Source organism: Verticillium nonalfalfae, assembly GCF_003724135.2.
Source record: "Verticillium nonalfalfae strain VnAa140/NRRL 66861 chromosome Unknown scaffold_21, whole genome shotgun sequence".
Lineage (NCBI taxonomy): Eukaryota > Fungi > Ascomycota > Sordariomycetes > Glomerellales > Plectosphaerellaceae > Verticillium > Verticillium nonalfalfae.
This window is the reverse complement of record NW_021167246.1, coordinates 35,759-62,410: the sequence shown is the minus strand read 5'-3', so window position 1 is coordinate 62,410 and position 26,652 is coordinate 35,759. Positions and strand designations below refer to the sequence as shown.

The following is a 26,652-nucleotide window of genomic DNA, read 5'->3' as shown; positions in this document are numbered from 1 at the left end:
GCCCTACCGCACCTTGATGCTGCCATGCCCGTGGTTACCGCTCCCATACCTAAACAACACCGGATTCATCTCCCAGCTCCGGTACGTTGCTGTCTTTGGTCTCGTACCACACCACCATTGTCCGTTTCTCATTGCCAACCGAGCTGCCCCACCGTTGTCATGGTTTGCTAAGTACATCAGGCATAATTCTTTTTACTCCCACCTATGCAACCGACGACGCTGTCCTACTCCCATTCCCATTTCCCCTGGCGTGCGGAGAGTATCTAGGACTTAACATCAGACTGACCCTGGCTGTCGTCGGAAATGTGAATCTCAGCGGCCTCCGACGACGCAGCGTCATCATCGTCATCCCTCGGCGGCACAGCATTCACCCCATTATCAAGTTTGAGACTCCAGGTCTCGGCGCTGCCGGGCAGGGGCCCCTGCTCCTGAGGCCCGAACACGTCGTCGCTTTCTTGGGGAAGCAGGTCATCGACCAAGGGGGACTCGCTGCCACGGCCAGTCAGGTCCGGCACGTCCGAGTCGGCCTGTGCTTCGTCACTGGCGTAGCCTCCGAGCTGGAGCGTATCCGTGGTGTCACCATCCTCGCCGATGCCGCTGAATGACCACGTCTGCTTGCCGGTGAACGTCTGAGACAGCCGGCTCGCGGGAGCGCCCGCCATGCCGATAGCATCGTCCTCGATGCTGTTGTGGACCCGTTCGCTGCTGTTGTAGTCGGGCAGACCGTCGTCGCTGCGCGTCGACATGGTGTTATGAGCCAAACCACGACCTGCTGGCAGGCGAATTGCTCCGGCTCCGGTCCCAAGTCTCGACGATCCAGTTGGGGAGGAGCCCTCGCCGAGACGCCGGCCTTCCCCCGAATCTGCCGCGTCTTGTTCATCTTCCTCCTCTTCCGAACCGCTGTCAAATTTCTCGCAGATTTCGCGGAAGCGGGGCCCACCCAGGGGCACAGCGGAACGCCGGCGGTAAAATAAGAGGTACGCAGCCTTAGTGACGGAGCTCTCTGCTTTGCCAGCCGAGACGCTCGTGTCTGCATTTGGTCAGTGAAACTGCTCAGTCATGCGTTCCGGTGTTGCAACTGACCATTGAAGTGATACCACTGATTGTCGACGAAGTTCTTGGCCCACGCCGTATAATGACCACCGCCGAGGCCACCAAAGTGCTCGTCGACGGCGCACAAGTCATACACCTCCTCCTTGCCATCTTCCTGATGCAAGACGCGTGTCCGCAAATCGAGGCCCTCAACGGGGAAGTCAACTAGCACATCCAGCTTGTCTCGCCGGTAGCCGGAAGAGCTGAATCGTTTGAGATGCACAACGAGAATGTCAGGCGTCTTCCACAGGTCGAACTTCTTGCTTGCACGCCGATGTTCCTTGCAGCGCGGGCAATACCATGTATCCTGCTCGGATAGAATTTCGGCCTTCTCGAACTCGTCCAGACACTCCTCCAGCGTGATGCCCTTGGAACGGCGAGCTTGGCGCTTTTTCCGCTTCAGCTCCATGTTTGGATCGCGAAGGCGCTCGAGGTCGTTGAACGTGGGACTTCCACGCAGATCGTCGTTACCGTGATCTGTATCGCCGAAGATACCGTCCCAGGCATTGCTGTCCCATTCGACAACGATACCCTCTCCGAAGCGAACCAGGGGGCCGGGCACATCATCCGTGGGTGAGGGTTGCGGCGCAACATCGGGCATGCGCACTTCGCGCGACTTCATCTCCCTGTGACGGCGCTTGTTGCCCTTTTTGCCGTAAGTCTTGTGAGGCTTCATCTTTTTCTTGCTAGCGCCAGGCTTCTGACCATTAGGTCGCTGGGATGCTCGAACACTAGCCTACATAGGTGTCAATCATCAACATCCCGTGAACAGTGTCGTAGCTGTAGACCCCAAAAGTTTCGCGAGTACAGTGCATGTGGGGGTTCTTTGAGCTGCTCACCTTGGGGGGCTTAACGACTGCCTCTTCCTCGCTCGACTCTTCATTCATGCGAGTCTGTGCCGGAGTTGAGGCAGAGGATTGCAGGTCGCTAGTGCTGTCGTTGTCGCTGTCGCCATCACCGCCGTTCGTCCAGGTGCCCGGGCTGTTCGACTCATCTTGGTCGCTTGATGACTCAGGTGGCGGCGCTCTGGATGATAGTTTGTGTAGAGATCGGTCAAGGCTGTTCCAGCCAGAAGGCACAATGTCGCTGCTCTCACCGCCGAAGTAAAACAGTTCAAAAAGGTTCTGGAGCTGGGGTGGCAGATAAGACTGTGAGTCCGTCGCCCACTTGGGTCGACGCGACTCAAACCGCTTCAGCAAGCGGTCGTTACCAGCGGCGGTCGTAGCAGCAGTTGGCTCGCCATTGTCCTTCATCGACACTTCGACGATGTCGTCCTCGCCCTCGACTGATTGAGCAACGACTTTAGAATCACCCATCTCGGTATCGGACTGTGTCGTGACAACCGTCTCAGGATCAAGCCCATCGTCGGAATCGGCGAAACCGGCAGCGGTAGTGAATGTGGCGATCTTCTCAAGAATCTTGCGCCGGATAACATCCTCATTGTTGGCCTGTTCAATGTTAGCAGGAACGATTGCCAGACCCGTCGGTGCCTCTTACCTCTTCTCTCGTCAGAACGATGAAGTGAGGAGGCGAAGCGCTGTCATCCCGGCTATATCGGTTACCAGCAGCCTGCTTCCGATGCAGGACAGAGACGACAAGGTGTTCGGTGCGTGGGTCGACGTAAGGCTCCTCGTCAATGTCTAGCATGGAGCGGTGGCCACTAGACTTGATCCAGTTGGTAGGCGACGACTCCAGCTCGTGGAAGGTGGCGACATCGCTGCCGGTAATGGCTTCCGAAGCGTCTTCGTTGTCGGAGTAAATCTTGAAAAACTTTCCTTTGAACTCTTCTGCGCCAATCAAACGGTTGACGGGAACACCAGTCCGGTCAGAGATGGCCTTCTTGAGCAGTTCAACAGCGCTGTGTTTTGGCAGTTCGACCTCGACAAGTACAGGACGATCGTTGAGGGGGAAGAATTTAACTGAGGCGCTCCAAAGATCTTCAATTGGCAGAGGAAGGGTCAAGTTGTTGAAAGGGTCAAACGTGATGCTGACTTTGTCGCAAACGGGGCATTTAAGTGTAGACTTGTACATGCCGGTAAACAGATCAGCGATGACAGAGTCGTCTCGCTTTCGGGTGATATCCCAGACTTCCTCTGCCATTTTGCGAATGGCCTCCTCGTTGCCGATCATCTCATCAGTCGAATCGGGCTTTTCGATGTACGGCTTCTTCTTGATACGACTCAGATCTTCCTGCAGACCATCCAGAAGAAAGCCGAGAAATTCCTGCGTATCCTGCTGACCCCATCCAGAAAAGGCGCTGCGACAACGACCGATTGTCACCTTGAACTCACGAGGGCTGACGGCCCCTCTTGAGTCGCGGTAGATCTCCTTCAAGAGCTGCCCATACGTGATGGCTACTTGGCCATCGTAGCCAAGAGGATTGTCGCGGTTCAACTCCTTCTCATACTCGCTTGTGAGGAAATACTTCGTCAACTCCTCGACACTCCGGACACACTGAAGTGCCGAGTTCATGTAGCACGTGTTTCCCAGGTTCTGCAGACCGACAGCTCCGACGCTGCGGCCCGACCTTTTCTGCTGCGTCCTGCCGCGAGTTATAGGACCAGAGCGAGCTGATGGTGCGGGGCTGTTCCGACCGCTGTTGTTGCCACTGGACTGAGTCGTCTTGCCATTTCCCACTCCTCGAGAGGCGATGCTCTTGGCGTTACCCTTTCTCTTGAAGTATGTTGACACAAATTCCCCCCTCTCGACTTCCTCGTCAAGGACCAGAATCTGGCTTTGCCCAAGAGCCTTCATAGACAATGAGCTTTTCCCATTGTAGTTGGCATTGACTGTGTTGTCGATAGCATCGACCCTACTCCGCCGCAGCGAATCCACGGCCAAGTACGTCGGCACGTCTATCAGCATCTTCTTCCACGATTCCGGGGGAGATGCAGGCTCGCGTTCCGGCGAATCAGGCGGCGTCAACGCGGAGTGAGGCTCAACATCCATCTGAGAAGGCTCGGGTTGGGGTGCTATCGACCATACACGTATTTTGCGGTCCAATGGAATGCCCGTCTTCGTCTTGAGCTCTTTGAAGAACTCATTGTAAGATGCAGAGGTGCTTTTGACCACGACGATTGGTGCAGCGTCCTTCAGCTTGGTCTCAATGGGGATTTCACTCCCACTGGACCACAGTCGATGAATGGTGAAGACGGGAGGGTTGATCTCAAAAATGATATTCGCCGAAGGAGCCGAATCTTGTGCGGTGTTGATAGCCTTGCGGATGATGGGGATCTGCCCGTCGGAGAGGCCGTACCACTCCGATACTAGGGTCCAAGCATCGTCAGGGAAGAGCGAGACGTCGCCATCTAAGCTCACTCCATCTCTCAGGCGCACAAAGGGGCCCTCGTCTGTGGCTAAAATACTGTCGATGATGTCTGAATTGTCCACAGGGCCAAGACGTTCATCTGACGGACCGTCTTTTGTGTTCTTGGGGTCACCAAAGGCTTGGGCTTTACGCACCCATGACGTGGACACCACGTATGCGGTATCGCCCACCTTCGGGACGGTTTCCTCAAATCCGAGCACCAGTGTCTGAATCGTTTTAATCTGCTCTTCGAGAGGTGGTGGCTCTGCACGCTGTGGTCAGCTATACACTCTTAGCCGCAAATAGCTGTCTTCCGTGGTTACCTATCACTCTATCTATCTGCCCAACCTGCACGCCTGAAGCGGGCTGGTCATCCGGCAAATCGATGCTCATGGCCCTCGGCAGTTGGGCTCGAGTAGTCGTTGACCCGTGCTGTGCTGTGCTCTGAGCGGACTCGACCGAATCCACCTCCTGGGCCCCTCGCATCTCCGTGTCTTGCTGTGGTTCCATGCTGGAAGCGCGTCGTTTCAAGGGTGAAGAAGACCGTTGAGGGGCGTCCCCATCTCCTCCCATGATAGCCCGGCGGGAGACGTTGAAGGGTGACTGGCTTCGGGCCGTGTCACGCGGCTGCAGAGGCCCGGTCTCGGTGCCAGAGGTATAGCCGCCGCGGTCACTGTCGAGGGAGAGGTCGCCCACGCCCGAGGGAGAAGACGCAGCACTATCGGGGTACTCGGTCGACGTCAGAGAGACCTGGCGAGTCTGGAGTCTGGCAGGCAGACTAGAGGCGGGATTGCTTTCGGCGGATTGCCACCAGGGAGCGGCCACGGGGGGAGCTTCGACCTCTACCTCGGGCGAGCCGTGGCGGTTGTCGCTGAAGGCGGTGGAGGTGAAAGAGAGGGCGGGGTCGTCGTCGGGTTCGCAGGAGGGCAAAACTATGTCGGGATAGGGGGTGTGAGGTTGCAGTTGGTCGTTATCTATGTGTCGCGGCGCAATCTTCCGCTTCTTTGAGGAAGACGTTGTGATGGCGAGCTGCCTGTGCAGCTCGAAGAGTGCAAGCCTGGGAAAGGCAGTCGCGGGGGAGACAGTCCGGAGGACGATGGAGGAGCTGGCTACCTTGGTTAGTGTCGCTTCACTTCGCTTCGCGCGGTCGGTGAGGCAGTGCTGCCTTGATCAGCAGGTGAGGCGAGAGATCAGCAGCAAAAAAAAGAGGTGACCTTGGAAGAGGTTTGCGTGTGCTGTGCGACAAGGCTATGGAGGACGGCGAACGACGCTGGGGGGCAGGCCTTGAGGCAGAAGAAGGGCGGGTGGTGGTGGGCAGAGACAACCAAGAAAAGGTACCTACCTACTTAGCCTCCGGTGGACGGTGAAGAAAGTACGTCAGTGGAGGGGAGGGAGAGGCCGTGGCAACCGTAGATTTGGGCGCCGCTCGTCTCGACGCAAGAAGGTCCACTGGTCGACTGACAATGCTTCTCGACCAGTTCAGAGGAGACGTAAAAGCCCGCAAAAATAAGAGAGACTCGATGGGTGCGGATGAAGCAAAAGCTGAAATGTTGCGCCTGTAAGAGGTTTTGCGAGAATGTATTTTTTGGAGGTGCAGTGGAGGGGTTTGCAGTAGCAGGAGTGGCCAGGCTTGAGGGGCGCTGCGGGAGGAACCAGCTGGACGACTCATGGTCGGTGCCAGTGCCACCTGCCAGCGGGTAGCCCCTCCTGTAGCTGGGTACATCAGTTGCCTCATCCAGGCAGGAGAATAGGTACTTAAGGGCGACACAGAACGAGCTCCATCGGCAGCGGTCTGAGTCGTGGCCGACCTGACCTGGAGGCCTACGACTGACAGTTGCCTGCTGTGCCTGTCTGGAGCAAGTCACTTGAGCTCCTGAAGCAAGTCACTTGGAGCTCCTGAAGCATGCGATTGAGATCTGTCACTGCGCGAAACATCCTCGTTGACCACTGGGTAGCTACTCCCTAGGCCCATCTCTGCGTGGTGTTTTTGACACACTTGCGGCATCTCGACTTGACCACAAAAACCCACTGGTGCCGAGATTTTTTTTTTGGTGTGTGTGTGAATGGAGCTTTGTACAATACCTTCGGTATCTTAGCGTTGAAAAAAGACCCACGTCCTGATCAGGGAGAGCCTCGTCCTGCACGTCACTCAGGTACAAGACGTATGCGGCCAGCACTCCATCAAATGCACCAGGCAACCCTAGGACCGGCCGGTTCACTATGTAACCTTCAACAGATTTCTCGCAAGACGATTTGGTCATGTCATGAGCTTCATCCAGAACGCTACATTGATTGATTGTTGTACTATTGTGACAATCCGGAAGTACTTGCACCCTTCCGTCTGTCTCACATGTCGTAAAAATGAAGCAAATAACTAAGCCAACCTATTCTCCCTTGGCCCTGCCATACCACCTGTCTGGCAACACCTGTCTGGCTGGGAAGGTCGCTCCTGTTTAGTAGACGTACTTGGGTTAGAGAAATCCCCAGCCATTACGTACTTTGCCGCTGCACAGAGAAATTTGCACTCTATTCGCGAATGACAATGCTCGAGGGTGCCAAGTCTAAGTGCCGTCTAGTTGATTCCAGCCCGAATACCTCTTTCGCCGCCGAAAGCTCCTCACGCCTGGATCAAAGCTCCTTCTGGAATCAAGAATCTAGATACCCGCAACAAATCCGGATCCTGCCCAGGTGCATCAGCTAATCGAGCTGCTGTTGCTCCTTCTCACTCTTCTCCTTTCCGTTCTGATCAATTTGCTGGTGCCCGCGACTCCGGGCACCACCAAGTCATGGGTAATACTCAAGATAGTCCACCGCTACGCTATGTCATGCCTTGTAGCATGAACCAGATGTTATTGAAAAGTGTTCGTGGCATCCTGGGCTGCCACCGTCGCCCGTGTCCCAGACACATTTTCCGTCGTGTCAGAGCCCGAAGGCTGAGCTCACAGTTTGGCGTCCAAATCCAGGTACTCGCTGAGATCTTTACCAGCCTGGGCTCCCGATGTGGCCTGAAGCCTGGCCCTGTGGGCACGAACGTCCGTGATGATCTGGGGCTTCGTGTCGACCGAAGCCTTGTCTTCTTCCTTGACACCATTCACCTTCGGACCTGTCTTCGGGTCGTGCGCGGCAGCAATGACGGTGGAAACCTTCTCCTCAGGCAATTGCAGCTCGCTCTGGAGATACAACTTCAGGTTCTCTGTGTCGTTCCTCATCTCGGGACGTAGCAGTGCTGCCTTGACCTTGGTCTCGGCCGTCTTGTCAAGGCTGAGCTTTTGGAGCAACTCCGTCATCTTCTCATCGGATTCGGCTGAGGACTGCGCAACCAGATGCACCGAGACCTTGGCTCGGGTTGCCGAGCCAGGTTTGACAAATGTGCGATAGAACTCGACCATGTCGGCCTTGGTCAGTTTCTTAATGTGTTCGGCATCTTGCTGAGCTAATGGGTACGCGCGTTAGTAATGAATCTCATATCGGGAGGAAAACTTGTATCTCATACCGAGTTCAAATGTGTAGTACTCGCTGGCAATCTGAGTCCAGTGCCGGCTGCTCTCTTGGTCGAGGTTCTTGACTTTCTCAAGCCTCTTGACGATGAGACTCCGCTTGTGACCCTCAAACTCCGTATCGGTCATAGCGTCGATGATCGTAGACAGATGGTTTAGGAAAGCCTCAATCCTTGATTCAAGGTAGTCGCAGGGACGCTCGCTCTGGATGATAAAGCGGAATCCGTATGTGGTTGAAAAGCTACGAACACCGCTGAAAACAACGTAGCCTAGTTGCTCCTTCGTACGCAGTTGGTCGAAGGCAGGCTCGTGGGCTATCTGGTCGAGCAGAAGTGTTCTAGCCCGCACATTCCAGTCACTCTTGTCGCCAACGTAGAATACAGTCTCAAGACAATGGTTGACGTTGGCAGGGTCCTTCAACGTCTTCTTGTACACAAAGTTGGATCCGGGAGGGAGGATTAAGGAGCGGGTGACTGGCCACTGAGTCTGCGGCAGGATGCGGGGCTTGAGTATCGTTTCGACCATATCCGTCAGCTTCAGGGCGTCCTCCTTGTAGATGTTGCCGTGTACGTAGGCCTCGATGCGCATCTGCGCGAGCATCTGCTTCTTGAACTGCCGAATGTCCTCGGCGCTGATATTGGGGAGCTCGGCGAGATATTCCTCAACGACATAATCGCGTTCTGAGTTCAGCCACGTTGTGTAGTCGGACACTTGGCTGAACGGCTGCTGAAGCTCCCAGTTGTTGTATCCCCGGTGAAGACGCTCCTTGATGATGTCGAACCGGGCATCCTTGATCTCGACATCTCGGATGGTGACGAGAACCTGTTTCAGCAACACTGCCAGCTTATCATTGTAACCGCTAAGGTCAAGAAACATGCCGCGCCCATCAAGTGCAACACTGTACTGTAGGCCGGCGAGCTCGGCGTCGTAGGAGTATTCCTCGAGGGCGTCACGGACCAAGTCAGTGAACAGCTTGGCCTTGACGGCATTCTCGGCTGATGAATAGATGTTGGGGTTCCTGCAACTGATGACCAGGTTGGCCTTGGGAACCCAGAAGGTGTCATCCTTCTTGAACCAGGTCCGTGCCAAAAGGTCGTTGCGAACAATGCGGGGAGCAAGGGCTGGCTCCTTGACTTCCTTCTTTTCGACTTCGAGATTCGTGGGGATGAAGTTGTTCTTGTGCGGGAGGTGTAGCTCTGGCAACCTGTCCTTAGCGCCTGATGCCGCCGCCTTCTCTATTTCCGCAAGGAAGTCGGCGGGAATGTCCTCGTAGCGGTACTCTGTGCCGTACCACTTCTCCTTGCGGTCCCAGTTACCGGGAAAGTTGCGTGACACAATCGTCAAACGAAGGTTGTCGGGCCTCAGACATGCCAGTCCCTCTCGAATCAATTCGGGGTCGAATTTCCTCAGCTTGCTGTGCCCACTCAGCAGCCACTCGCGTGGAAGAGGCTTTTGCATGACCGAACTGATTTTGCTCGTAAATCTGCTGGCGGGCGTTTTCTGCTTGAACTTGAAGTCGACATCGGCCAAGCCTTTCTGCTCATCAAAGATCCACTCCTGAGGCGAGGTCTCCTGCAGCAGCGAGACGTACTGGAAGAAGATTTTCGTGATCTCCTGGTAGTTCTTGAGGCCCTGGGAACGATACAGTTAGCCAGGAATGTGAAGGGCAAGGTTTCTTACTGCACCCACCTCTTCGGTCAGCCGAATCTGGCAGTCAAAGATGCCACCAGTTCCGGGACATACGGGATAGGTCCCGGCGCTCAAACCGTTCGCCCAACCCTTTGACTTGACGTAAGCCATGATGCTGCCAGGACCCTCGTGGCCAATCAAGTGACTGAGGTATCTGCTGGGCTGCGATTCGTACATGCGTTCCTCGTCCATAAAGGGGAAATAGAGATTGAGCTCTCTCGAATCCATGACAGGCTTGGCGAAGATCTGGATGCCAAGCTCGCTCTTCCTGAAGGGCGCCTCGCTCTCCCAGCGGTTCTGGGGGAGATTCTTGTTCGACACGCCGGCAAAGAACTCCGACACCCAGCCTTCCAGAACATCGAGAGATTCCCTGCCTAAAACAACCAACTTCATGCGGTTGGCCGAATAATGCTTGTCGTGGAACTCCATAAACTTCTCGCGCACGTTGATGCCTTTTGCTTCGGGTTGAATCTTCAGGACGTCCAGGTTTCCTGTGGAAAAGTGGCAATAAGGGTGGTTTGGGTTTGAAGTCGACTTCTCTAACTGATGCAGACGCCATTGATCGCTCTGGAGGTTCTTCTTGTTCTCCGAGTCAACAGCTCGCAACTCTCGGTCCAGGGTAGATTCGAGGAAGAGAGGCTCGATGAAGAATTGGGCGAAGCGATCCAGTGCCCCTTTCAGCGCTGACGGGTTCTGATCTGTGGGTTCTAGGTCGTTTGCAGGCCTTGCCGAGATCTCGAAAAAGTAGTTGGTCGAAGTCGGCCCAGTGTATGCGTTTGAGCTGCCAGAGTTGTTGGCGAGGTATTGACTGTATTCGTTCTCGACGGGGTACTTCTTGGTCCCCATGAACAGAAGCTGGCAGGGCGTGGCTCATTAGCACATGATCAGAAGGCAGGGGGTCCGACTCGCATGAGAGCCCAGTAACCTCAGAGGAGACTGCTCGCAAGGTACGATGCACTTACATGCTCCACGGCATGCGCCATGCCAGGCATATCCGTTTCGTCGCTGAAGTTGCCCACATTGCAGTCGAGCGCAGCGCTGGCCTTGTCCGTATCAGGGTCATGGACCAGCAAAGCCTCAAGCTCGTTGGGCAGCCGGATGACGCGATAGTCCCGATCGTCGAGTGAAGGCGTTTCGAGCTGGTCTGTCACACGACGGACAGGCACCGCCGTATTACTCTCCCGCGAAGTCATCGTATTTGTCGAGGGGGCGCGGCACGGACAATCTGGCCAGTGACCTGTTTCCTCGTGTTTCCCTTTAGCGCAGGGTGTGAGGTGCCAAAAGTCCGATGGTCAGCGAGACGCTGCAGCCGAACCGGTCTCTCGGTACTGGAGCAGGATACAGGTCTGGCCAATGGTCAATGCCCGGCCGTGGTTGAGCGGATTGGAGCAAGAGAAGGGGAAAAGGACTGGCTGTGGAGGGGACGGAAAGTGAGGGGGGTGGAGGCAGATCGAGGTGTAAGAGCAGGAGGAGCAAGACCTAGGTAGGTAGGTAGGTATGGAGAGGTATGTAGGCGAGCTTGGAGGGGAAGGCAATCGCTGCTGTGGGTTTTCGGTGGTGGGGGAGCCGCCACTTTTGAAAGAGTAGGGGAACCTATGTCCTGACCGTACCAACCTTGAACGTAAGGTGGTTGCGGTACCTTGGAGTACCTTTGCGTGTCTTCCCTTCCCTGGACACCCTGGGCTTGCTCCACTACCGTAGGGAACGTGCCCAGCCGAACGACAACAGCAGGCGGTCCTGGTAATGAGTAAAGGATGTACCCGATCTGCCCCTGTCTGGTGGAGGCCTGGGCTACCTGCATTGGTGACCTGGGACCCTTTCGCTGCCTTAGCATCGACGAGCTGGGGGACCTTGGGGGCCTGGGGAGTGGAAGGGGGGGAGGGGGTCGCGCGCGCTGGCAAGATGCGGGTGCTGACGCTTGTGCCACATAGACTGGGTTGCAGGCGTGGGTTAGCAGCATGTGGGGACGCCGTATCACCGGCGCCGTACTACTCAGATCAACGACGGGTTGGGATCCAAAAACGGAGACTCTCTGTGTTGAAGCGTGGCCAACAGATCAGGGTCGCTCTTCGGTGGTCGACTGGGCGGAGGGTCTCTTCCCTCTAGTTCCTTCTCTTCTTCCCAATAGTCCCTGCGCCTTCGGCGACGACTTGACGGATTGGATACTGGGTCACTTGGTGTGCACCGGGGAAGCAAGGCAGGGTGCCGGAGCATATGCTGCAGGGTCGAACAGCGGCTGTTTGGTAGGTGCGACACAGGTAAGTAGGTATATGTACTCAGCAACGATCGTCTGAGGAAGCGGTGTGCGCTGCGATGGCTTTTGGCCAGCGCCCTTGTCTCTCTCAACAACTTTGACGAGGTCTGCGTCCCTGTCTACACCGGCCGGATGGCAAAGCGTGGTAGACCCAGTGTGCAGGTCAGGCTGGGGCATTGCAAAAACCGCTTTCGGTCTGGCTGGCGGTACACGCGTGACTCGGATGCCGGGCTTGGTGCGGCGAGCTTGGTGGGTGGAAGAGCCGAGGCGGGCCACCGACGCGACTCAGGACTGATAGGGGAGGGGGGGAACGCGATTGAGTCAAGGCAGATAAGAATACTTCATATGCCCAACTCTGACGAAGTGAAAGAGACGGCGAGGGGCAAAACACGCTGGCATGTGTCGACGCGATGCGAATGATTCAGAGCAAGATGTGGGTGGTCATATACCTACCACATTCGTACTTTACCTGCCCAGATAGGTACCTGACCGCGGTGTGCGTCTGGATGGGGAGGAACGCTGAGCAGGACAATACGCCATCTACCTTGTCCGACGACGGAGCAAACGCGATGTCGGCTTGTTGAAGTAGGTACCTTGGTACATCCAGTGAGGATGACCATTCATGGTTAACTTTTCATGAGGAAGGAAGTAGCTTCTTGGCTCTTCTTCTCTGTTCCAGGGAGTTGTTGTGGCCTTGTTCGACCGTTTGTGCCTCCTACCACCTTCCTTCGTCACAAAAGCTTCGAATCGCAACTCTCAATGGCTAGTTCGCCTGTCCATGATTGAATTTCCGGCCCCTGATGCACTCAGCGATTATACGTGATAACTTCGTCCCTTCACACAAGAGATGCTTGACACAAGAGATGCTTGGATGGTGTGCTCTCTCGGATGCAGCCACATTGGTGCTCGACAATCCAAATGCCCACATGAAAGCGCAGAAAACAGTCTTTGTTCGCGAAGCAAAAGAAATTACCCACTCGAAACGGTAAGGGAGGGCACGGCACACAGGCCTTTGCGGGAAGACCCGCAGCATCGTGTTACACATTGCCAGACAGGCATTCTGGCGTAGCATCAGACAGAAAGTGCCCATCAATCACCGTCAGCCTCGATTTAACAATCTTGCTCTCTTGGCGAGTGGTGGATATCCTCCTAGGACAGGTAAGTTGATCTGAAACTCATTGGTCAGGGGAGATTTCAAGGTCCTCTTTCGTCAGCCGGGTCCCTGCTGTTGCAGGCCGCAGTTGAGCGCACAAAACCAGAGGCAAGCAGCAAGGTAGGAAGAGGGAGGGATCAAGGATATATCGACGGCCCGGATTGCGGAGGTGACTTACCCGCCACCTTGAAGGCCACTTGCGGTACGACCGGGCCTACGCAAGCATGGATAGGCCATCCGACTGTCACACGCCTTGACCACCGCCATCGAGTTTTGTTGTTGTCCCCCTCTGGCCCCATTCACGCGCCAAGACGGCGGTATGGCCAGGTGAGAGAAAGCTTTCGTGGCCAGCAACGTGACTGTCTGGCTTGACTCAATTCCAGACAGCACTGGCCAAGCAGGCGACTGGTTGGTAGGCCAAAGAGGGGAGAGGCGTATCCCAGCGGGGCTACCATAGCCAAATCGAACGAGCTTTCATCACCTTTCTGGGTTGGCCGACCACGCTGTCCACTCATAAACAATATCTTCAGTCCCGCTGACCCTACCAACGGCATGGTTTCTCAATGGATCTATTGCAGCTCGAGATGGGGTCCGATTCGACCAAAGAGTCATAGCATCACGTACAGGGCACATGAGTCTGCCGATGCATTATGAACATAGCGTCCGCCGTCCAACTCCTCTGGTTGGGTTACCAACAACGACAAAATTGGCACCAACGTGCATCGTCCTGTCCCGAAGGCATGGTACTATACGAATCCACTCACCGTATCCAGGCCAGACAGATTCATATCTGGTAGCACCTAAGATCATTCAGACCCTTGGTGGCCATCTTGGGGGTCAGCTGCATTCAAGGTGTCAATTCATTCGACCCGAGAGCATTCTGCCTTCCTTGGATTCTGCTTCTACTCCATGGGCCGCCACGGTCGGAACTACTGTTGCAGTTCCCCAACCACATAAGTCTAAGAGCCCCAGCAGGCGCATCCTCTCGTCCGCATCAGATTCATCTGCCATACATCTCGCAATGTTTCGCAACCCTGTCACTATGGAGGCTGCCGTCATGACCCATGCAAGGCGACTGCATGAAACAAATTGGAGGAAACATCTTGGCAATGTCTGATTCGGCTTGAGGGCCCCGAGGCTGAGGCAAGCCCGAAGCCACCAATGAGCAAGCCCTATGGAAGCCTTGACCACCGACCAAGAAGCCAGGCTGTTGAGCCAAGTCGGTCTCCCAACCCAAAAGAAGCCCAAAACCTATCCTTGACCATCCCTCGGCAGTCATGTGAGATAGCTGGGCATTTCCCAGACCGAGATGTGGTCATTTCGCAAGCGTATCAGCGCAAACCGGCGTCGGAGCATGGGGTGCTCTTGCGTCGCATGCCGCCATCGTCACGTCTTGATACTCCAGGAACCGGTCTTGAATGCCGCATGTCCCCTTGTCGATACAGGCGCAAGCGATGCAGATGACCTTTGACCGTGTTGGTGCAGACGCTACCAACTAGCCCAGGCTCCCTCGGGTACGCATGCCTGCTAGCAATCGTCGTCATGCTTTAGCGGGCCCCGAAGAACGCCTCCCCTCCCCTTTGCCACGTTCTGGGATTTCTGGAACGGAAGATAGAGGTCATGAGCCAGATTGTCCGCTTTTCACTGGGTGCGCTCCCGGCAATCGGAGCCGAAGGCAATCACTCGACGATCAGGACACCAAGCAAGCCGGCTCGGGGCAATATCACAAAGTAGGAAGGCGGAGGCGTGGAAACATGAGGACCCGGTCTTGCTCCAGGTCACTTTCTCTCCGCAAAAGAGGCAACTTTCCGCCTATGTTCGGGCTTCTTCGCCTGCGGTGGGCCATGCTGCTTACTCGAGTCATCTTCTAGAAGCTCGGTACATTTTCCGCTTCGACTGATCCAATCCGCTTGCCGTGATCGCCCAGCTTCAAAACGCACATCTCGGCTCGCTTGGAGCTTTGTCTGGGGCAATGGGACCAGGTCTCCCCGGCTCGTATCATGATGGGGAGAAAGAAAGGTACCCAAAGTACCTCCCTGTGGTCTTTGTATGGCCGGTCGAGGAGATGATGATGTTGCACCACGTCCGCACGTAATCTTAGCCCGCCCCCAGCCGCTAGGGACATCCTTTTCTGCGGACAGTTGCCGGCCCTAGGACGGCACCGAACCTGATAGGAATCGATTGGAGGCCTTGGAGCAAAGGCCAAACGGAGTCCGGAACAATAGTCGAAGCCCGGTCTTCACTCAATCCTTGGCAATCTCAAATGACAGTCTGGCATGATGTCACCGTAACATGTTCAGCTCAATCGCGGCCGACGTTCCCGAGTCGTACCCCCGGCATTCTTTATTGCTTGTTCTACCTACATGTAGAGCCTTCTATATAGCGCAGTCTAGCCTGTTGCATGACGGCAGGTGGGCTGCTGGTGATATGCGGCTCAGAGGTTACCAAAATATACGTATGCCGTGGGAAGTTTTGGTTGGCTGCCATGCCTTTACCGTGCCCTGACCGCGGTTCGCCCTGCTTCGCTCGCCACTCGTCAGCCACGCAGGGCGGTTCGACATGAAGGCTCGATGAGGTAGGTATCGGTAACCTCTTCCTATGCATCCTTCCGCTCCGCCACTTGCACACAGACACATGTTGTCGCTACAAGGAGTGTGGAACACGTGCTGTACATCCTCACTGGGTAACTCATGTAGGACCACCCGGTGCTTATAATAAGCCAAGCGACTGGATCGACGCTGCACCTTCGTTCTCACCCCCTCCCGCTTGCCGGGCCGGGAGACTGTGCCGGCGCACCTCATCTGCCGGCGGCCCAATTCACCTTGTCCTCGGTACATCGGAGTGACGTGCGATGCAACATGCACGGCATGGCAGAGGACGCGCACATGATGCCACGGCCCTGCGACCCGTGCGTCAAGGTGGTCGTACTAGCTGCTCCCAAGCCCCAAGCCACTCCATACTGTCGCATCGTCTCTTCATGCCGAAGAGAGTTCCAGCCCCGAAGCCAGCGGCTTTAGATCATCGCCGGACCACGGAGCAAGTTGAGCACCCCCTCCCCCTTCCCTTTTCCGAGTCCACTGTGAATCTCAAATTCTATCGAACCGACCATTTTTTCGGCTCCGAAGTATTATCCATTGATGTAAGTGACCTGCCTACCACAGCGCGTGTACAGCTGCGTACCTCGGGAGACCGAGGCAGTCACACGACGATGAGTTCTGTAATTGCCACAGGTATGACTCCCTAGTGCCACAGCAGCAGGAGTAACGAGAGTGGTTGGCTGCATGGGTTCAACAGTCTTCTCTCCTCTGCCCGAGGAGCGCGGCGAGCATGAGTCGCGTCAATCGACGCTGGGGCTTTCCATGGTCAAGGTTCGCTTCCACAGGCGAAATCATCCCTGGTACTCGGGATGATCCTGGATAATGCTCCTTTTTGACAGGTCCTTCGACAGGCAACAGACCTGACGCTGTTGCGACGCTGTTGCGACGTTGGCGCGCCCCGAGTTGTGTGTGCTGCGCAACACCACAAGTCGTTCGTCATTCATGCCAGTTGGCCCGGCACACCCGGCCGTTTCTTGGCAGGGTTACCTGCGTTGGGGGTGTTGGCCACTGGGCCGTCCCGTCTTTGATCGACCGCTTGTGATCTGGGGTTTCGGATATCAAGGCACAAGGAGGTACCTTGAGGTAAAGTGGCAAAGCTCGTGTCTTGCTGCTCGACATGGCAGCACCCTCACCCAATGGACTGACAGAACTCAAATAGCCCGTTTCCACCCCCCGCCTTGGACAAGCCTCTGTCTGTCTGCATACATGTGTCGAGACATTCCGGAGAGTTTTTCTTTTTCTTTCTAAAGTACTGCAGTTGCAAGGTCATGGTTCTCTGGAATGAACCGTCGTCCGGCGTGGTCGAATCATGTTTGGGGCAAGACAGTTTGATGTAGATAGAGACTGTGCCAGCCAAGCAACAGCGTGCTGGCGCGCAGTTGTAGAAGTACTGCGCCCGCCATGTGAGTATTCTTAGCATTATGCAAGTTTCTCTCGGACCTTCCATTTTGTTTCTGTAACATATTGACAAGGTGTTGATGCTCAAAATGGCGTCTTCATATTAATTGCGTTCCCGTTTGGGAGTCATGTCTGGAAGGATCCCGGCGTCACATCAGAAAACAGCACGAGTATTCTTGTGGTTACAAGGGGTATCTTTATTTGTCTACCGAAGTGTCTGTACTTCTGGGGCTGTCAGGAGCTGCGAGTATGTTACGTGCATGAGGCCTGACTCGAAAACTGTAGCATCGACATGTGGCGAGGCTACTTCATTAGCCGCGATGACTCGCAGGACACCAATATATTTATGAAATCGACCCACGCCGGGCTGATGGACCTTCCTGATCCAAAACGCGGATGTGGACGGGTTGGCCGCCTATTCACCATTGTTTACTCACATGGTTCTAGAGCCCATCTATTGATGCCGACACGGCGCTGCACGAAAGGGGTACCCCAGCATCAGGACCCTCGTCCATAGGATCGACGCTTATCGCCACCGTTGCGTCTGCTGGGACAGTCAACGGCCTTGTGCCCCGTCTTGCCGCATGAGTGGCAGCTAAATTGACCGGACCTGCTCCCCGCGCCGCCGCCGCCGCCCCCTGAGATGGACGTGATGGGGCCCGACCTTGCGTTGCCCGAAACTGAGCTGATGTTGTTGAGGTTGACCTTTTGATTCTTGCGCTTGTCCCTGAGCTCCTTGGCCTTGGCTGCGCCAGCAGACTCCCTGCGGTGAACGCTGCTCTGCCTCCGGGGGCCGTCCCTGTGTGGTGTCGAGGTCTTAGAGGCCCGCCTGTCGCGGCCGTCGTCTGAGAATTCGTCACTCGAGTCACTGTCCTCATCCGATGAGGCGTCTTCTTTCGTCTGCTGCGAGGGTGAGTTAGCACATATGCATCGTCCGCGGAAGCAGGCGAGGCGGTCCCGGAGGCTGCTAGCGAATCGTGAGACAAACCTTCTCTTCACGCGTCTTGTAGTTGCCGATCCTCTTCCTTCCAGCCTGTGCGCGGTTTGGCGTGTCGTCTTCTTCGCCGGCGTCAATCTCTGAGAAGCCGACGTACTCGACAACCCTGGGGGCCGCGGCGGTCGTGGTGCTCCCGAAGCCGTCGAGCACCCAATTCGTGTCGGCCAGCTCCGTCTTGTGAAGCTTCAGTGCAGCCTGTCGTGTGGCCTCTTGCTCTTTGAGGGCAGCTTGTATCGCGGCCTCGTCAAAGGAATGGTAGTCGCCAGTAAGTGGTGAGTTCTCGAAGCGGCGGCGCTTGGAGGAGGATGTGGTTCCGGATTTCGCGGAGGGTTCGTCGGGTGTGGTGGGCGTTTCTGATGTGGCGGCAGCACGCTGCATAAACTTCATCGTGAGCAAACGAGAAGAGATGCCCCGGCTGGGGGGCGTCTCGGGCGCCACATCCCTGGGCGCCATGGCGGGATGGAGGATGTTTGATGTCGGGGATGCCCTCGTGGTGTGCAGTCGTGAAGGCTCACAGGTGTGTCAGGATCCGTCCCTTTGCAGGGTACCTCTGGGAATGGGTCGTGGGAGTTCTTTGTCGCCTTAGATGTTCCGTAGTGGGCGCCTTTGGCTTCTCCTCTTCGAGAGACAGAATTGCTTGGTTGTGATAAACAATAACCTGCAACTACTAGAGCGGGACCTTGGGCCGACAAAATAATTCTGCCGCAAGATCCAAGTGCATGCGACCAGACCGCCCTGACGCACGAGCCAATGTGAACAGGCCTGGCCGCAGTTATTCCGAACCAATGACAGTGCAGCCATTCCAATTGATCGAAGACCTTCCAAGCTCCAAGATCACGAACTCGAGCGACCGCAACCGCCGCGAGGGTGACGACGACATCTTTCTACTCCCAGGTCGACCACACATTCAATTGACGCAATGCTCCTCCCGGCTTCCAGGCGGGCGACCACCCAGCTCTCGCGCCAGCTGCGCACCCTATACCGCCCCTTCTCCGTTTCCGCTACGGCCCGAACAACCGAGACCGTCTCTGTCACCGAGAAGAACGAGGCCAGCACCCCTCAGACAGCCGACAATGCTGTCCCCAGGGACGTCCAGCAGGCGCCCAACCGTGTTGGTATCTGGTCCCGCAGCCAGAAGCCCAGGGCCGAGGCCATGACCGGCCCAAGGTTCGAACAGTCCAACTTTGACCTCCAGGTAAAACACGGCTCGACACGATCCATTGTCACATACACGACGTACTGACGTTGTGCACCAGCCTCAACCCGAGTCCGCCATGTCCTTTATTCACGAGGAGCCCGTGAGGTGGACGCACAGCCGCATTGTCGCGTGCGATGGTGGCGGCGGCCCCGCTGGCCACCCGCGGGTGTTCATCAACACCGACAAGCCTGAGATTGCCTCGTGCACCTACTGCGGCTTGCCATATGTGAGCCTTTCCATTTCCCTGCCGCGACGTAGCCCGGTGGCCTACTGTGATTCTGATTGCTGACGATATGCCTAGGCCAATGAGCACAACCGCAAGCACCTCGAGTCTCTTCCCGAAACCGCCTACCCCCTCGCATGAAAGAAGCGTGCGGCACGTGGGACTGGAGTCCAATTAGAGATTTGGTTGGTCAGAGGAGTGGTTGCGATAGAATCGTGTTGCAATTGTGTACATAAATCAAAGTTATGGTTTCAATCGTCCACTGCCAACCCCTACGTTGTCAAGTCCGAACCAGCCAGTGGTTACGACTTGGTCAGTCTGCTACGATGTAGATGAATGTCGGAACTTCCATCTGTTCAAGCAATCCTCTCTCAACACAGATTAGCTGGACGCTCGGGAATATGGAAAGCTTGAACCGAGTAGACCCCGGTGAAGCTTTCGCACCAAGCTTGTAGCATATGGAGGGGACGTCTACAGCTGATCTGAACGTCTGTCGAAGCATGATGGGCAAGTTTACAGGTGCTCTGAGAACCCCGGTCGACCAAGATGCGTCACAGTGTCTGAAGCTGCCGGATCAGTGACGTTGAAGACGGTCGTGTGATTAGGTTATGTGCGATGGTACAAGCATTCCACCTGTGCGCCAGAGCATGATAGCTTGCATGACGAACCTGTTTTTTCCATCTTATGAAAGTGGACTACCCTTGAATTCCTTGAGTTATCTGGCCCGTCGAACTCCGATGACTGTGCAACGCAATGCATGGGACGTTGTTCTGATATTCAAGATGCCCCACCTTTCAATTCTTACATCATTCTAGCTCAACACCAAATATGCGCTCCTCAATCGACAACCACCAGATCTCGAAAACAACATTTCTTCTCTTCGTGCTGTTCCTTGTCTGTCTTGTCCCTGGCTGGTTTCACTACCTCTGGACTTTCCCGTTCACGTTCCTCGGCATCCTGTCGCCAGACTCGCGTATTCCCAGCGCAGCACGTCATACCCCGCCATCCACGCCCACCATGGCCACCGCTTGGGCGCAGAAGCAGTTCTCCCTCCCCGCCAAGTCGCGCGGGTCCTATCTCATCACGGACGACGTCCTCAAGGCGGTGCCCGAGATCAAAGACTTCAAGGTCGGCATCCTGCACCTGTTCGTGCAACACACAAGCTGCGCCCTCAGCCTTAATGAGAACTGGGACAGCGACGTCCGGGCCGACATGAGCGATGCGCTGGACCGCATCGCGCCCGAGGCGGGGCCCAAGGGCGAGGCGCTGTATCGCCACGACGACGAGGGCCCGGACGACATGCCGGTGAGTCTCTGGTCTGGGAGATCTTTTTGAAGGACTTTGCTGACTTGTCGCAGGCCCACATCAAGAGTGCGCTGATCGGTGCGAGCGTGACCATCCCCATCAAGGACGGCAAGCTTGTGAGTGACGTGCACGGAAAATTCGACTACTTGTAGACTGACGCTTATCGTAGGCAACCGGCACATGGCAGGGCATCTGGTATCTCGAGTTCCGCGCCTCGAAGCACCAGCGGAGGCTCATGGCGACAATCCAGGGCCAGAAGGCGTAAAGCAATGGGTGTTGTAAGGTGGCGAGTAGTGTGAAAGAAGTCCAAACCGGTCTGGATCTTTCACCGTAGCGAAGGGCGCCATGAAGCGGGGATGAAAATTTGTATTCCCCAGGTAGCCCAGGGGTATTGCACGTCCTGCTATGCTTTTGTGCACTCAGATATATTCCACGCCAAACGCCTGATTCCAGTCGCCTCAACCGTTGCCGTTCTGCCTATTGAAACTGTTCTTCTAGCTTGTGCCGTTCTCCTCCTTCACCTCTTCTGCCATCTCTGTGTCGTCGCCCGCCAGCACCTTGGTTGTCGGGACATAGCCATCCGGGGGACCGGTGCCGGGAGTCATGGCAACGACCTTTCCGTCTTCGTCGACGAACTCAAAGTTGTATCTGCTGAGGAGATGGGGGATCGCGGACAGCTGCGGGCCGTAGCGTGCCGTATTATCGTAGAGCTCGAAGAGAGGAACGGCAAGAAGCTTCATATTCTTGGGAACGCTGAGGACTTCTACAAAGGGAGAGAAACAGTCAGCGAACCGAACTCGATGCATGGTGTCGAACTCAAGGGTCACACGGGAGAGGGCACATACTGCTCTTGGGTAGCTGGATAAAGTACAGCTTCTTGCACTCTTTCGGCCTCGTGACGTGTGCCGGGATGAAGGGGTACATGAACGTCTCGAAGTTTGGTCGCCACCACTGTGCGAGACAGTCGCCGAGCTGCCAGTCGCCCTTTTCCTCGCCTTCGCCGATGCGGCCGACAGGGGCGAGGCGCTCGTCCAGGCGCGCTTTGAAGCCTTCGCTCTCGTCGTCTTCGGGGCGCAGATAGTCGCCGGGGAGCTTGAAGAAGGCGTTCGCAATCTGCAACATGAGAATGTGGGGGTGGTTGTGTTCGTGGCAAACGAGGATGCCCTCGCAGGTGCGGCGCATGCCATATTGGGTGTAATGCTCCTCGAGGCGCTTGAGGCGGGCGAGGACCGACGGGTCCTCCTCTGGCTGCGTCTCCTTGACGCCAAAGGTGTAGTTGCTGAGTGGGTAGAGTCGAATCGTACTTGGTTGATTCGCATTGAAGGAGAGGGGAATGACGGGCGACTGGCCCGATTCCAGTGCTTCGGGGGTTATTGTTGACATGATGGTGGCTTTGGGGGTGGTTCGTAGGCTTCTGCTGTCCACTTTGGTCTCGTGTCGTGTTCAGGGTGTTGTCTATACGATCGCTAGCTGTGGCGTTGAGAGCTGACTGTATTGACAAGGCGGGAATACGGAAATGCCAAGGTTGGTAGACTGAAGGGAAGGGAATTTCAGATCGAAGCTCCAGTTTCGGCTCGTTGAACAACCTCGACCGATCGTGGAGGCTGCCCACCCGCCATACTCAGGTACCTAGCGCCAAGCGTCGGGACGTTTGGCGCATGAACAGGGGTAGGTCCACGCTTACTAAGGTAACATGAGACCTCACCTTCTGCACCCCTCTCACAAGTCAGGCTCCTTGCCTTGGGAGACCTGCCATGCCAATCACTCCATCTTCGCCTTATATCACCTTCAGGAATATCCATGCCTATAGAGAGCCCACCAACCCTTTGATTACTTTCTAGGAAGTCGACAGCGTACTTATCTCATGACAAATATCATGCTGTACAATACCTGCTCAAGCCCCTGATCACCAGGAACGAAACGATCATGATGCTGCCTGGGATAAAACCACGACTTCGCAACCTTTTATGCGGCGAGGATCCTGTCGTGAACATATCACATAGCATTCGGTTTCAATATCTTTTTGTTTGGCACTGTCTTCTTGTTTTCTCCCCCTCACAGCAGTGTTCATGACGAACCGCCATGGCGGGGGCTAGATCAAATCACGATGCCACCCAGTCCCCCACTGTTACCACCACTATCGAAACCCGCTAGTTGTGTTTCAAAGTTGAAAAGAAACAAAAATGACTTTATTTATTTGATCACAGAGCGAATTCTGCAGAGTACGCTTCCATGCATTGTCTGGCCCTATGCCCTCGACGTACGACGAAGGCAACACCAAGCTTTGACGATCAGTTTGCACCCAGTCACCCACCACCTGGCCGTTATGACTATGATTGTAGCTAGAAATATGTCTGTCCCACCCCAGATCTGAGCCAACAGATACTCTCTCCAGAAGTGATCAATGATCGCACCAGCGGTAGGCGGCCCTGCTAAAGGTGCAAAGCCCAACAACGTGCACACCATGCCGAATCGGGTCCCCATCTTACTTGGATCTTTCGTCGGGATCGCCAGTGATCCGTCGAAAACGCCCTGCGAAGCGCCAATAATGAGGCTGTATACAACGGAGAAGGCGTACATGCCGGCTCGGTCGTGGACGCTTATTCAGGCATAAAGCATACCGCCGACGCAGACCTGGCCGACGACAAACATGTTGAGCGGCCGGATCCGCGTGTCCGCTAGCCATCCAACAAGTGGGCGCACGGGCCTCCCTGTAGCGTTTGTATTAGTAGAAGATTGATGTATGTGATGGGGTCGAAGCCGATGGCGATTCGTGCAGAGCCGTTAATTTATTGCCCAGGGCCACGACCTCTTTCTTCTGAAGTAGGAGCTTATGATAGCCACCAATGGCGTGAACATCAAGCCGAGACCTAAGCCGGCGCACAGGCTCTGCGAGGCTCGTCATGAAGCTGCCGAGAACGGCAAGCAGTGATCCAACGAAGAGGGTGTGACGGTCATACTCGGCATCAGATAGACGCTCAGAGATGGTGCACAAAGCGAAGCAGAGGGAGACTTGCAGCGAGCTAACCTATGAGGACTGAGCTTTGGGCAGGTGTAGCATAGTTGGAAGACCCCATAGGTCGCGCTATACCCCCCAGCCAGAGAACTAAGCCAATGTAGTAAGGTTTATACATGACATTGGTAGAAGAAGAAAAAGGATGCCGGGTAGAAGGACTAGATCCCTGCAAGGTGCAACGATTGGGTCCGGACTCCTTCGTTTGGCTGACGACTCGCATATTATACGTGTTATTTCAGTGATGCAGACTTACTTGATCAGATGGTCTGCAATGACCTGTGACCATGCTGTCCAGTCACCGTTGGGATACTCAATTTCTGCGATGGATGCAGAGGTCGTGAATTGTGGTATGAATGGCGCCGGCAAGGGCCCAGTGGTTCGTAGGATACCCTCAGCTGATTGATCAACAACAGTCTTCAAGTTGCCGTCATGGGCTGCTTCAATACAGCAACCATGGATATTCTTCGACAAGCCTGCGGAGAGAGCGCCGCAAGATCTATGTTTTGGACGTGACTTGTTGTCAGAGCGTTATTTAGAGCAGAGTGAAGGGGTCCTCCACAGGGTCCGCAGGTAGTTAGAATATGGGTATGGGATAGGAATACATCTAAATACTGGCCCTCCGCAGCTTGGGGGGCCCTCTGCAGCCTATATATACGTTCTCTCGTGACCCTTAGCCCCTGGCCAGCTCCCCTAGCTTGGCAGGCCCTTGGTGGCTCCGCAGGGGTCCTGACACTTGTGGACAAAAACGTCTTGTTCAACCGGGTGAGCGGCGCGACAGGAATCAGCTGAACAGTCAGCAAATTGTTCATCGTTTGATAGGGCAACACGCAGCGGTTTGCTTATAATGTCAAAGTTCCCTCCTACGCCCCCCGGGTGATATGCGTTGCCTCGTTGCGACGTTGGTGATCACTAGGAGTGTTTGTTCCAGACGCAGATTGGCATATTTCTTGGCACAATATTTGCAAGACTCCATCAGATGAGGAATTCATATTCTCATTCAGTGCATTTAGTAGCATATTTAGGAGGTGTAACCATACTGCTACATCGACACAACAAAAATCGCTTGATACCCGGGCAGGTCGCGATTCGGCCGAGCCAAGTTGTCCAGCGTTAAGCTCAACCCCCACGCTGCAGCTCCGAGGTGGGATCCATCGACCCTTCCGGGTGGAGACAACGACTACCGGTCGTACCCCCACCTAGCCACCGAACCCGGTTGATGCGGCCCCTCCTTCGGACATCGCCTGTGATGGCCGTGGGTTGCAAAGGGTGGCGGTGCGCGTTGCATATCCTCGGTCAGTATTGGCGCATCAGGACCAAGGCTGTTCGTCCCATGGGAGCACGGCTCTCGCTGCGGTAATTTGAATTCAACCCCCGGGCGTGCCACGGCAATCTGTGGATGCCCAAGAATTCATGATCTTCACAACAAGGTGATATCGTGGCAGTGGCGAGCTGATCAGCAGGAGAGTCCCAGCTATCTGACTCTCTATAGGCCCAGTAGCTGGATGTTCGAGCAGCCGGCCTCGTATCTTGTCGCGATGTGGGGAGGGACGACGTAGGCGCCAGAGCCAGAAAATTGATGGACTGTGTGTCGGCCGGGGACACCGTCGAGGCGTTTTGTACTGGGACGCACAAGGTTGCGCAAGGTTTGAGGACAGCTTTCAATAGACGCTAGTTACGAGGAATTGTCAAATGTGGATGTCGGAAACGGCCGCCACATGTGATTGAAGCAAAAGGACCATGTTCAAAAAGGCAACAAGGTAGCCACTGTGATGGGTTGGGTGGGATGATTTGGCCCTACTTTCGAAGGGCGACGGAACGCTGGATGGAAGGATGGCACTCCTAAAACCGCCGAGTCAGGTTGCACTAGGCCCCATCTGGATTGCCTGGTTACCAAAGCCTCGCTGCTTTGTGTTGGCGGTATTCACCTGGGGCTTCCAGGGCATTCACTCAGTGCCATTCACCTGTTGCCAGGTGGCCTGTGCCTTGGCAGCTCCCATAGCTTAGTTCCAGGCACCCTCCTGCCTGCAGAATAGCTTCCTAAAAAAACTACACCTTTCTCAGACCCTTGACCCCCAACACTTTGAACATAAGCTCACCTAATAAGGCTTGTGGCTGAGCATCCCCAACCATGCCGCCACGCACAAACATCACCGTCAAGCCAGCATGCATTGCAGCCGTGTTCTTTTAGCGGTGGGTTTGATAACTGTCCCCTGTTGACCACTCTAGTCACCTTGAGATTCGCACGAGGTTGGTTGTCAAGCATACCCAGATTGTTTGGCCCTTGCGGCATCCAATTTCTGATGTGAGTGACATTGCTTCACTCAATTCAGCTCATCCCCAGAAGGAGCTCAAATCTCGGGCGAGCGAAACTCCCCCGCCCGGCGACAGATAGCGTATTTCTTGCAACTCGATGCTCTCACAGATTCGTGTTTCGCGGGCGACTCTGCTTCCTCTTAGCCCATCGATGACCCTGGACCAAACCTCCTTTGAACCCAAACCGCAGGGATGATTACCGCGATGAAGACAACCTCTCTGAGCCATTTCGGTACCCTCCCTGTGCCATCGTGATTTTGTACTCTAAGTGTAAACTCTGTTCCGGTACTCAGGGTCGACCTTGGATGATTTGACGGATCCATATTTTCCTGGTCGCAACCGTAGGAATCCTCCTGAATCGTTGAAGGTCCTAGGAGTCATCACCTAGACGCCAACCCTTCCGTCGGTGGCGGCACCCATCAGGGTAGTCAAGCAAAGGATCTGTCTCCGATAGCCTGCACTGATATATAAGAAGTTGGCCGTGCTGTCATGCTAGGGTTGGAATCGATCCTGAGAGCCTCTGGCAAACTCTATACGAAGAAGAAGCCCAGTCACTTCTGTTGGATCTTAACTCCCGTACCAGACATTCGCATACACCTCAAGCCACAGGCAT

The 26,652-nt window shown here is 55.4% G+C and overlaps 5 protein-coding genes across 5 annotated transcripts; 2 read left to right on the top strand and 3 right to left on the bottom strand.

Moving 5' to 3' along the window:
• Positions 1 to 263: 263 nt before the first annotated feature.
• On the bottom strand, positions 264 to 10,778 carry UBP12 (CSN-associated deubiquitinating enzyme Ubp12; the record flags this gene model as incomplete). Its single annotated transcript, XM_028637951.1, has 10 exons — positions 264 to 1,030; positions 1,084 to 1,828; positions 1,932 to 2,540; positions 2,590 to 4,664; positions 4,723 to 5,564; positions 6,482 to 6,682; positions 7,343 to 7,832; positions 7,893 to 9,528; positions 9,586 to 10,440; positions 10,548 to 10,778. 10 exons carry the CDS (start codon positions 10,776 to 10,778, stop codon positions 264 to 266), a joined length of 8,451 nt encoding a protein of 2,816 aa, XP_028497102.1.
• A 6,707-nt stretch (positions 10,779 to 17,485) lies between these two features.
• D7B24_003763 (uncharacterized protein) lies at positions 17,486 to 18,437 on the bottom strand (the record flags this gene model as incomplete). Its single annotated transcript, XM_028637950.1, has 2 exons — positions 17,486 to 17,890; positions 17,976 to 18,437. 2 exons carry the CDS (start codon positions 18,435 to 18,437, stop codon positions 17,486 to 17,488), a joined length of 867 nt encoding a protein of 288 aa, XP_028497101.1.
• A 466-nt stretch (positions 18,438 to 18,903) lies between these two features.
• Positions 18,904 to 19,546, top strand: D7B24_003762 (uncharacterized protein; the record flags this gene model as incomplete). The annotated part of the gene is made up of 3 exons (XM_028637949.1): positions 18,904 to 19,179; positions 19,241 to 19,408; positions 19,484 to 19,546. The coding sequence occupies 3 exons, from the start codon at positions 18,904 to 18,906 to the stop codon at positions 19,544 to 19,546; spliced, it is 507 nt and encodes a 168-aa protein (XP_028497100.1).
• A 687-nt stretch (positions 19,547 to 20,233) lies between these two features.
• D7B24_003761 (uncharacterized protein) lies at positions 20,234 to 20,975 on the top strand (the record flags this gene model as incomplete). Its single annotated transcript, XM_028637948.1, has 3 exons — positions 20,234 to 20,710; positions 20,764 to 20,826; positions 20,880 to 20,975. The coding sequence occupies 3 exons, from the start codon at positions 20,234 to 20,236 to the stop codon at positions 20,973 to 20,975; spliced, it is 636 nt and encodes a 211-aa protein (XP_028497099.1).
• Positions 20,976 to 21,204: 229 nt separating this feature from the next.
• Positions 21,205 to 22,093, bottom strand: D7B24_003760 (uncharacterized protein; the record flags this gene model as incomplete). Its single annotated transcript, XM_028637947.1, has 2 exons — positions 21,205 to 21,473; positions 21,556 to 22,093. The coding sequence occupies 2 exons, from the start codon at positions 22,091 to 22,093 to the stop codon at positions 21,205 to 21,207; spliced, it is 807 nt and encodes a 268-aa protein (XP_028497098.1).
• Positions 22,094 to 26,652: the final 4,559 nt, after the last annotated feature.